The 12,098-nt window shown below is 38.3% G+C and overlaps 1 protein-coding gene and 1 pseudogene across 1 annotated transcript; one reads left to right on the forward strand and one right to left on the reverse strand.

The window, feature by feature from the left end:
• Nucleotides 1-565: 565 nt before the first annotated feature.
• Nucleotides 566-2,078, reverse strand: LOC109569087 (endogenous retrovirus group K member 7 Gag polyprotein-like). The gene has a single exon (XM_019974406.2). The coding sequence runs from the start codon at nt 2,058-2,060 to the stop codon at nt 663-665; it is 1,398 nt and encodes a 465-aa protein (XP_019829965.2). The 5' UTR covers nt 2,061-2,078; the 3' UTR covers nt 566-662.
• Nucleotides 2,079-7,967: 5,889 nt separating this feature from the next.
• LOC139187254 (olfactory receptor 5AS1-like) lies at nt 7,968-10,015 on the forward strand (annotated as a pseudogene).
• Nucleotides 10,016-12,098: the final 2,083 nt, after the last annotated feature.

Consider the following 12,098-nt stretch of genomic DNA (forward strand, 5'->3'; position numbering starts at 1 on the left):
ACGCTAAAAAATTGAGGACATGTTTGACATTGCTTAACAATCTGTCTGGCAGCTTCTCAAGTAATGCCAAATTGAAGTCTTAAACTATTGCTGTTTTGATGGTGTAAGCTGTGGGAAGTTTTTGCCATTTGTTCCAATGAAGGAAATATCATACGTGTAGCTTCATCAGCCAAAGCATTGCCTCGTGCTAAAGGTCCAGGAAGCCCAGAGTGAGCACGAATATGACCAAAATAGCATTTATTAACTTTGGAACAAATTAAATGTTGTATATCACGAAAAAGAGTTTGGATAGTAGAATTCAGGGTACCAATAAATGGAACAGTCTCAATAGTGTTTAAGGCTCTTATGATATATTGACTGTCAGAATATAAATTAAATGGAGCAGAAATTTGTAATAGAGCCTGAAAAACAGCAAATAGTTCTACTTCTTGAGCAGACTTATAATTAGTTTTATAAGTACTTATAATTAGTTTTATAATTAGTACGCCAGGTGGTAGTATTGTCCTGTATAATCAAACTAGCTATTCCATTAGAAGAACCATCAGTAAATAGTTAGGGCGTTGGCAAGGGGCTGAGAAACAACGATTTTTGGGAAGAGAAATTGGTGATAGTGAGCAAATTGCAAAATTTTATCTGAGGGATAATGATTATCAAGCCATCCACTAAAACCAGCTAAGGCAATAACCCAATTTAGCCAACACCATTCCCGCCTGTTCATCTCCTATCATTTTATTAATTGTCTCAAGCAGGTGGGCAACAAAATCTTCATATAGTTTATCTGGCCCCTGGCGAATTTTAGATAAATCTTCAGTCTTTTTATCAGAATTTGGAAGTTTTTTCCATGCTCGTAGAGCTGCAGCACTAATCTGAGGGTAGGCTCCAGGCAAATAATTAAGTTGACTATTAGTGTCTCGATATTCTCCCTCTCCCACCATCATTTCATAAGTGGTGTTCAGTCCCTGTCGCCGATTGATATCAGCTGTGATCCCACACTGCTCAGCAAACTCAGATTTCCATAGTAAATAATCTCCTCCAGATAAACAAGCTCGAGCAACCTGTTTCCAATCATTAGGTGGCAGATTTTGATTTCCTAAAGCCTCTATAATAGCCTGAGTAAACGGTGCAGTCGGGCCGTATTGTGCACAAGCCATTTTTAACTCTTTCAGTTGCTTAAAGGGCAGCGGTTCATAATACCTCTGCTGTTGAGCATTTTCAAATACTGGATAGATTCCTGAAAACCCGGGAATATGTTCTCCTTCTTCATTAGCTCGCTTAATCGCTTGTTGAAGAGGAGATAATAATATCTCACTTTTAATTTTTATGTTTTCACCGGGCCAAGAAGCAGGCATAGATATAAGCTCTCGCAGCTCTGCAAAAGGCAGAGGTGGATCGAGTCCAGCAAGAACCGAGGGAGGATATGCTGGAGGAGTAGGCTGGTTGGAGTGGGAGTCTCCCTGTGCATCCTTTTTTACTGCTATAACAATCCTCTGAATTAAATTCTCCAGCTGTTCTTCTGAAAGCCCTGAATGCTTTAATTCCCCTTTTCCCGAGGGGGATTGAATGCTAACCATCATCTCCCAAGGCATATCCTCTCTATGGTACTGAGCCGCTTGTTCATTTAACTCTTCCTGTTCATCAGACCTTAACACATCATCACTCCCTCCAGCCTTACAAGCTGCTCCCTCAGGCACAGCATAAAGCAGCTCAGGCAGAGGGGCTGGAGGCTCTGCAACTTCGGGTTCTGTGGAATCCCTGAGAGCTGTTTGAATTTTATGTCCCTCATGTTCAGGATCCAGACAGTCTCTTACGAGAGTCCTCAAAGAAAAAGCATCCACAGGAACACGATTGGGACCATGTAAGGAATAGTATGTCTGCAATTGTTTTCCTACCTTTTTCCAAGTTTCCAGACTAACTGTTCCTTCCTCTGGAAACCAGGGACAAACTTCTTCTATAAAAAGTAAAAACTTCTCTAGCTGTAACTTATTTACATGAATTCCCCTACCTTTTAACATAGTTTTCAACATATGTACAAATAACTGGCAGCTATTGCCTTGTCCCATGATTTATTACTCTTGACAATCACCCTCCCTGCCCTTTACTTTAATTAATTAGGAATTCCTTTTTACTTACCTCAATCTTGGCGGGCAGCGGCCGTGGTCGCCCTCCGATTCTTGAGTCCCTGTTTTGGGCGCCACCTGCTGGTGCCAGCCAGCAAAGTCGATCAGGTCCCGAGAACGTGCACGGCGGGGCTAAGAAAGAAACTAAAGCAAGAGACTACAACAAAGATGGGGTCGAGAGGTTCAGACACGTCTCCAAGAAGGGACGCAGTCTGACACCAACTTTATTCAGCACCTCATATTTATACAGAAGAGCGTGAGAAAGACAAGACAGTTGACATTTTTTCTTGGTTGGCCTATACATCCTACAAACAGTCACAAGAAATCTTGAGAGCATGGGAATGGCTCCCTGTTATTATTTCTTACACCAGGTAACATTTCCCTGTGCATGAGAAGTTTGCACAGAACTCCAGGTGCTTGTAGTAAATAAGCGCCTAATCTCTGGGGTGGTGGGACAGAGAGCTATGTTTGCAAGCAAACCCTCAAGGACTGAGGCAGCTCCCAGAGCTGTGTCCTTCGGACAAATGACCCCGTTTTCATGGGCAGCTCCCCGCATGACATTGTACAGGAGACAGGGATCAAGACCATCCCCATGGAAAAGAAATGCAAAAAAGCAAAATAGCTGCCTGAGGAGGCCTTACAGATAGCTGTGAAAAGAAGAGAAGCGAAAAGCAAAGGTGAAAAGGAAAGATATAAACATATGAATGCAGAGTTCCAACGAATAGCAAGGAGAGATAAGAAAGCCTTCCTCAGTGATCAATGCAAAGAAATAGAAGAAAACAACGGAATGGGAAAGACTAGAGATCCCTTCAAGAAAATTAGAGATACCAAGGGAACTTTTCATGCAAAGATGGGCTCGATACAGGAAAGAAATGGTATGGACCTAACAGAAGCAGACGATATTAAGAAGAGGTGGCAAAAATACAAAGAATTGCACAAAAAAGATCTTCACAACCAAGAGAATCACGATGGTGTGATCACTGACCTAGAGCCAGACAACCTAGAATGTGAAGTCAAGTGGGCCTTAGAAAGCATCACTATTAACAAGGCTAGTGGAGGTGATGCAATTCCAGTTGAGCTATTTCAAATCCTGAAAGATGATGCTGTGAAAGTGCTGCACTCAGTATGCCAGCAAATTTGGAAAACTCAGCAGTGGCCACAGAATGGAAAAGGTCAGTTTTCATTCCAATCCCAAAGAAGGGCAATGCCAAAGAATGCTCAAACTACCGCACAATTGCACTCATCTCACACGCTAGTAAACTAATGCTCAAAATTCTCCAAGCCAGGCTTCAATAGTACATGAACCATGAACTTCCTGATGTTCAAGCTGGTTTTAAAAAAGGCAGAGGAACCAGAGACCAAATTGCCAACATCCGCTGGATCATCAAAAAAGCAAGAGAGTTCCAGAAAAACATCTATTTCTGCTTTACTGACTATGCCAAAGCCTTTGACTGCATGGATCACAATAAACTGTGGAAAATTCTGAAAGAGACGGGAATACCAGACCATCTGACCTGCCTCTTGAGAAACCTATATGCAGGTCAGGAGGTGACAATTAGAACTCAACATGGAACAACAGACTGGTTCCAAATAGGAAAAGGAGTACGTCAAGGCTGTATATTGTCACCTTGCTTATTTAACTTATATGAAGAGTACATCATGAGAAAAGCTGGGCTGGAAGAAGCACAAGCTGGAATTAAGCTTTCTGGGAGAAATATCAATAACCTCAGATATGCAGTTGACACCACCCTTATGGCAGAAAGTGAAGAGGAACTCAAAAGCCTCTTGATGAAAGTGAAAGAGGAGAGGGAAAAAGTTGGCTTAAAGCTCAACATTCAGAAAACGAAGATCATGGCATCTGGTCCCATCACTTCATGGGAAATAGATGGGGAAACAGTGGAAACAGTGTCAGACTTTATTTTTTGGGGCTCCAAAATCACTGCAGATGGTGAGTGCAGCCATGAAATTAAAAGATGCTTACTCCTTGGAAGGAAAGTTATGACCAATCTAGATAGCATATTCAAAAGCAGAGACATTACTTTGCCAACAAAGGTCCGTCTAGTCAAGGCTGTGGTTTTTCCAGTGGTTGTGTATGGATGTGAGAGTTGGAATGTGAAAAAAGCTGAGCACCGAAAAATTGATGTTTTTGAACTGTGGTATTGGAGAAGACTCTTGAGAGTGCCTTGGACTGCAAGGCAACCAGTCTATTCTGAAGAAGATCAGCCCTGGGATTTCTTTGGGGGGAATGATGCTGAAGCTGAAACTTCAGTACTTTGGCCACCTCATGCAAGGAGTGGACTCATCGGAATAGACTCTGATGCTGGGAGGGATTGGGGGCAAGAGGAGAAGGGGACGACAGAGGATGAGATGGTTGGATGGCATCACTGACTCGATGGACGTGAGTCTCAGTGAACTCCAGGAGTTGGTGGTGGACAGGGAAGCCTGGTGTGCTGCGATTCATGGGGTCACAAAGAGTCGGACATGACTGAGTGACTGAACTGAACTGAACTGATAATATAGCAAGCCCTGTAAAGTGTCATAAGGTTTCCAACATAATCCTGATTTCAATTTTATGGTATAAGATATTTGGGTTCAATCCCTGGGTCAGGAAGATCCCCTAGAGGAGGAAATAGCAACCCCCTTCAGTATTCTTGCCTGTGGAATCCCATGGATAGAGGTGCCTGGTGGGCTATATAGTCCACAGAGTTGGGCAAAGTCAGACATAACTGCAGTGACTTAGAAAGCACACATGTATTATGCTAATTAAATGAAATAAAGAAGTTTATACATAGAGAAGTTCAATGACTTATACAACATTCAATGTCACATCTGAGGTTAAACTAAATTTTGACTGACTCCATATCCTGTGTGTCCATATCCTGTGTGTGTTTAATTACTACAGTACAACACAATTTGAAAAGAAGAGAGAGGGCAAACTTTACATTTAATACTTTAAGCAGGAGAGCAAAATGAAAATCCACCCATGGGCAGTTTTTAGAAGTAGCTTTGTCACATAAGATCTCCTTGGGAATCAGTGGGGCTCAGCTTATGTTAGATTAATCAAGATCTCAGTTCAAAGTTATATGAGAGGAATCTTTCAAAAGAAGTGACATTGTTGTGGAATGCTCAGTCTCCCATTCAACAACTGACTACAGAAACTCTCTAGACAGTTTTTCAATTTTCATGGGGGCTTAAGGAAGAAAAATCAGACTTTGATCTCATAACCTGTTTTTGGATATGATATACTCTTTCAAGTCACTAGTGGACATGCCACATGTTGAATGATCTTGTAGTGGTGGCATCTGAAATATAAGAACGTCAAATAATGGCTGAGGTTCTTTACCACACTGATATTCTATATTCAAATGATATATCATAAAATTCCTACAGCAGTAGAAAATCTTTCAACATCAGACCCACCATAGTACTTCAGTTAAGAAGTGAGAATAGGAGTCTGTCAATGTACACTCTGAAAATTTAATTACATTTCTATGCTTCAGTTTTATTACTTGTAAAGATAGAAAAATATCTATCCATAGAATAATATGAGGATTTGATGAAATGATGCATGCCAAATGATTGTAAAATGCATTGATAAATTTATTGTTTACTGCTTTCACCACTATCAGTATCATCTTTAATGCAAGTAACTAGGTATCACAGTGAATATATCAGGGCTACAGTTCTTAGAAAACCCAAATTAAAACCGTTCAAGAAAACAAGTTATAGTTTGCCTTGGTTGTTTTATTGGTAGTGGCAGTTATACTCGATTTATGTTTGTTTAGAGTTTACAACATTTTTATTGCAGCATGTCTGTTCATTTGTTGTTTCCAGTTTTAACAAACTTGTCTGAATCAGCAATTCCTGCTAATAATCTGCAAACAAGTATAAAAGTTTAGTAAGCCATTATGAAATTCTTGGATATACACACACACACACACACACACACACACACACACATATATATATATTGCTTTAGATGACAAGCATAAAAGTAAATACAGCAGGTCTGATTTTATAAATGAAGATATGATGACATAAATAAAAATAAAATAAAGTAGTAGAACCAGGATTAGAGTCCAGGACTCCAGAAACTTGCTTTTTCTCTTTATTTTGGGGCCTTTTTGTTCCAGTGATATAAAATCAAAGAGGACACAGGCTGTTGGAGAGTCACACACACATGCACACATAAGAAAATTCAAGAAAGTCCTTTTCATGATTATTGAATTGATTCATTAAAAAAAGGAAGACAAAGAGTTAGGGATAAGAATCTGAATATTATAAGCATAGAAATGACATCTGTGCAACATAAATACATTATTATTTTTCTCATTTAAGAGTTTGAATTCATCTTTTTTCAATCAACTTTTTGCTTTTAAAGATCTAGTTCCCGACGAAGACTGGATCCTCTAGAAGATTGCAGGTCATATTGTTGGAGCAGGGAGAATTACAGGGTTCCCACACATAACAGAGAATAGATCCCCATTATTTGTTTCTCTTCTTACTCACCATAGTGTTACTGACTTAAGCCAACATTACATATCTTTAATTGCCTGCAAGATATTCCATCTCACCGTATTTTTCATTGACATTCATCCTAAGGTTTTTTCACTTGGTAATTTCTCCTTCTGCCTATATAATACATTTTCCCATTATAGTCTCAGCTTAGAAGTTCATTAATAAGTACAGAGACACGGTTGTCCTTCAAAAGAATGTTCCTGTGACCTCACACCAGACACCATTATATCCACACTCTAGAGTCAAGAAAGAGACATAAACTAGGGAAAGGAAAGCAACAATTATATGCACGTGTAAAAGATTTACTGAAACCAAGCAGTTTATTTGTATAGAACACACACACATACACAATGGGTCTTATTTTTAAGAGAAGGCAGATCCTGTACCCATGATGTCAAAGATAACATGAATTTTGTTGGGAGGGGGGTTCAGGATGAGGGGAAACATGTATACCTATGGCTGAGTCATGCTGATGTATGGCAAAAGCCATCACAATATTGTAAAGTAATTATCTGCCAATTAAATTCAATAAATAAAATTTTAAAAAGATAAGATGAATTTTGAGACAATTTTCTGGGCATTTCAACCTACTGAATAAGCAATTAAAAGTAAAAGACATGTTAATGTGTATTATGTACCAGTTATGTAAGTGTTTTACAAATATCTACTTGTTTTTCCTCTAATCATCACAGAGTGGTTAAATGACTTTATTAAGATCACATAACCAATTAGTATATATTCTACATGTAGCAAAGCTAAGATTTCAACCCAGTCATCTCTTACATAACTGATATGCTCTTATCTGTTATTTTAAACTACCTCCCAAGATCACAGATATTCTGTAGATTTATCCAGTTTATCTGTGGGAGAATTCTCCCTAGAATTTTTCTCAAATATACTTTCCTGTACATGGAAGAATATGATTTTAGGATCTGAAAAATAGGGGTTGACCTATAAGGACTTTGCCAGCTCTTCTGGTTCTACCAGGACTTATCAACTCAGCCAAATTCATTCTTTTTCATATTGAAAGGAATCAGTACCATCTCTTAAAGTGCAGTTTTTAAAGTCATGCCTCTTAAAGCATCATACCCGAATAACATTCTCTAGCATCAATGAAGATTTTAATTATTTTTTAAATAAAGTGACAAAAAAAGAAAAAAAGAAAAGAAGCCAAATGCATCACAGAAAATGCCTTAACAGTGATTTTATTATCCTTATCTTTGCCTCTTTAGAAGGAAGAATAAAAGTATCCTTTGTTAATCAATCACTCAAATCAATTCATGTATTCTGATGCCATCTATTTCAGATGAGAAAGACAAGAAAACCAAGAAGATGTTGGAGAATAATGATACCATGCAGAATGAGTTCCTACTTGTTGGATTCACAGATTATCTACTTCTCAGTTCAGTTCAGTTCTATTCAGTCGCTCAGTCGTGTCCAACTCTTTGTGACCCCATGAATCGCAGCACAACAGGCCTCCCTGTCCATCACCAACTCCCGGAGTTCACTCAGACTCACGTCCATTGAGTCAGTGATGCCATCCAGCCATCTCATTCTCTGTGGTCCCCTTCTCCTCCTGACCCCAATCCCTCCCAGCATCAAAGTTTTTTCCAATGAGTCAACTCCTTGCATGAGGTGGCCAAAGTACTGGAGTTTCAGCTTTAGCATCATTCCTTCCAAAGAAATCCCAGGGCTGATCTCCTTCAGAATGGACTGGTTGGATCTCCTTGCAGTCCAAGGGACTCTCAAGAGTCTTCTCCAACACCACAGTTCAAAAGCATCAATTCTTTGGCACTCAGCTTTCTTCACAGTCAAACTCTCACATCCATACATGACCATTGGAAAAACCACAGCCTTGACTAGACAGACCTTTGTTGGCAGAGTAATGTCTCTGCTTTTCAATATACTATCTAGGTTGGACATACTTTCCTTCCAAGGAGTAAGCATCTTTTAATTTCATGGCTGCAGTCACCATCTGCAGTGATTTTGGAGCCCCCCAAAATAAAGTTTGACACTGTTTCCACTGTTTCCCCATCTATTTCCCATGAAGTGATGGGACCAGATGCCATGATCTTCGTTTTCCGAATGTTGAGCTGTAAGTCAACTTTTTCACTTTCCACTTTCACTTTCGTTCCTCTTCACTTTGTGCCATAAGGGTGGTGTCATCTGCATATCTGAGGTTATTGATATTTCTCCTGGCAATCTTGATTCCAACTTGTGTTTCTTCCAGTCCAGCATTTCTCATGATGTACTCTGCATATAAGTAAAATAAGCAAGGTGACAATATACAGCCTTGACGTACTCCTTTTCCTATTTGGAAACAGTCTGTTGTTCCATGTCCAGTTCTAACTGTCACCTCCTGACCTGAATACAGGTTTCTCAAGAGGCAGGTTAGGTGGTCTGGTATTCCCATCTCTTTCAGAATTTCCCACAGTTTATTGTGATCCACACAGTCAAAAGCTTTGGCATAGTCAATAAATCAGAAATAGATGTTTTTCTGGAACTCTCTTGTTTTTTACACTATTCTTGGTATTTCTCATAGTCTATACACTAACTGTGGTGGGAAATGTAGGTTTAATAATTCTAGTTAATATCAATTCAAGCCTTCAAACCCCCATGTATTATTTTCTCAGCAACTTGTCTTTCTTAGACATTAGCTACTCAACAGCAATCCCTCCTAAAATGCTGGCAAATTTCTTAGCATCCAAGCAAAGCATTTCCCTCTATGGTTGTGTGCTACAGATGTTTTTCTTTGGTTGTTTTGCTAATGCTGAATGCCTTATCCTGGCAGCAATGGCCTATGACCGCTATGCAGCCATCTGCAATCCACTGCTCTATTCTGCTCTTGTGTCTGGGAGAGTCTGTGTCTGCTGCATTGAGTTGGTGTACTTCAGGGGGGTGTGACTTCAAAGGTCCATGTCTGTCTCACATTCAGGCTGCCATATTGTGGCTCCAATATCATCAACCATTTTTTCTGTGATATCCCACCTCTCCTGGCTTTATCCTGCACAGACACCTACATCAATGAGCTTCTGCTCTTTGCCTTGTGTGGCTTCATCCAGACCAGTGCTTTTGTGGTCATCTTTATCTCATACATCTGTATCCTCCTCACTGTTTTGAGCATCAAGTCCTCAGGTGCAAGAAGCAAAACCTTCTCTACCTGTGCTTCCCATCTCATAGCAATCACCTTATTCTATGGAACACTCCTGTTTATGTACTTGCATCCCAGTATCAGCTACTCCCTAGACACTGACAAAGTAGTTGCAGTGTTTTATACGGTTGTCTTTCCCATGTTTAATCCAGTAATCTACAATTTCAGAAACAAAGATGTAAAAAATGCCCTCAGAAAGCTATTGGGCATAAACTGGACTTTCAAATGAATAGGATTTAAAGTTATTTGAGAATATTTAAGGCATAGCCTACCCCTCCAATCTGATAATCAGCTGTACATCACCCTATATGTCAAATATTTTAAACATTTTCCTGCCTTTCAGAAATAAAAATAACTTTTCATCCTCCATACTGTAAAATGATTTTATCTTCTCTTACAAAAATTTATTTGCCAGAATTCTGCTCTGTGAAACATTTCTGAATTAAAATAATAATTTCTCTTTGTACATTGATTTGTTATGTTCTTTATCATGTAATATTGAAGGTATTTTTTGATTTGTCTGTTAACCTATCCATATGAGAAAGTCCGTAGCAGCTGGGGATATGTATCTTGGTTGATTTTTCCAAAACCTATGCACCTTGGTGTAGGGCATGTGTGTGTGTGTGTGTGTGTGTGTATATGTGTGTGTGTGTGTGTGTGTGTGTATATATATAGTGAATAAATGGATGAATGGATCAGATGAATGGATCGATAGAAGAGTGAGTAAATTCAGTTTTCTGTGTTTGGGAAAATAAGCCTAGATTCAGTACTTACGGAACATTTACCACCAGGGAAATTTAACATTACTCATGATGGATAATGGTGATTACAATGGATCTCAGAAAATCAGATAGAAGACACATATAGCAATAGTCACATTTATATTAGGAGAGAGTGAAATTATAGCATGTATTTTCTGTTTAGGTTAGATTGGTTATTGTAATAGATATTCACTGCGGATACCTGGTGAAGATCATAAAGACTATTAACTTTATACATTACTAATTCTTTACACATATGTTCCTGACTCTATCTTCAGGAAGAGATCAACAATTGCTTTGATCACTGTTTTCTGTAAATTGACAGTGTAAATCAACTGAAGTATGAATATTTCTTTCTCTGGATTCAGTTTTGATGATCAGACTTTTTTGGGGTTGCTTTTAATCGTTGAGTCCTAATTTCTTTTTTATTTTATCTTGACAGAGTTGAAGGAATATACTTTGTAAATATGAATATATAATACTGTGCATTTGGTAGTAATTGTGGAGCTATAAATTCCTGGATTTATTACAAGATTATAACCCTGAAAATAAAGACAATAAAATATTGCCACTGAAATGGGTTGGTTTGAAGTATAAATTAACTAATATATGTAATCTTCCTAGTATATGTATAATTTGAGAATCAAATGATCAAATATGTCCCTTGGACTGCAGGAGATCCAAGCAGTCCATCCAAAAGGAAATCAGTTCTGAATATTTATCAGAAGTACTGATGCTAAAGCGAAATTCCGATACTTTGGCCCACTGATGTGAAGAACTGACTCATTGGAAAAGACCCTGATGTTGGTAAAGATTGAAAGCAGGAAGAGAAGAGGACAGCAGAGGATGTGATGTTTGGAAGGGATCACTGATTTGATGGACATGAGTTTGAGCAAGCTTCAGGAGTTGGTGATGGACAGGGAAGCCTGGCATGCACAGTCCACGGAGTTTCAAAGAGTCAGACATGACTCAGCAATGAACTAACTGAACTTGATTTAACATAGTTTCATTCTCTAACTCATTGATATAATTTCATTCTCTAAGTCATTACAGATTTCACTATGCAATATATATATATGTAATATTCATATAGGAAAAAATATATATATGCACATATATTTTCCTTTCTCTTCTTATTCTACAATGATGGAAACTACACTAGAGAGCATTTTTCAAAATGTATTTGGGCATTTAATCATAAATCTGGACAAACAAGTTTCTGCTTCTTATGATTAACAAGAAAATTGTGGCATGTTTCCTGCTCTATGAGAGATCATATCAATGATATATTGAAACACATAAATGGAGATTAACTGATAATAAATATAAATCTTTGTAATTTTCTACAGTTGACTATATATTTAATGCAAGTGAAAATGAAAATAATACAATTAGAGACACAGTAAATACAAATAAGCTTCAACAGTAATTTTGTTTCCTACAACTTAAAAAATATGTACACTGTAGTTAAAATGAATGAATGAAAATCCCTGGTAGAGAAAAAAAGAAAGGGGAATATAATTAGCTTAATTATTCTCAATGATCATGATG

The sequence above is a fragment of the Bos indicus genome, chromosome 15, assembly GCF_029378745.1.
Source record: "Bos indicus isolate NIAB-ARS_2022 breed Sahiwal x Tharparkar chromosome 15, NIAB-ARS_B.indTharparkar_mat_pri_1.0, whole genome shotgun sequence".
Classification (NCBI taxonomy): domain Eukaryota; kingdom Metazoa; phylum Chordata; class Mammalia; order Artiodactyla; family Bovidae; genus Bos; species Bos indicus.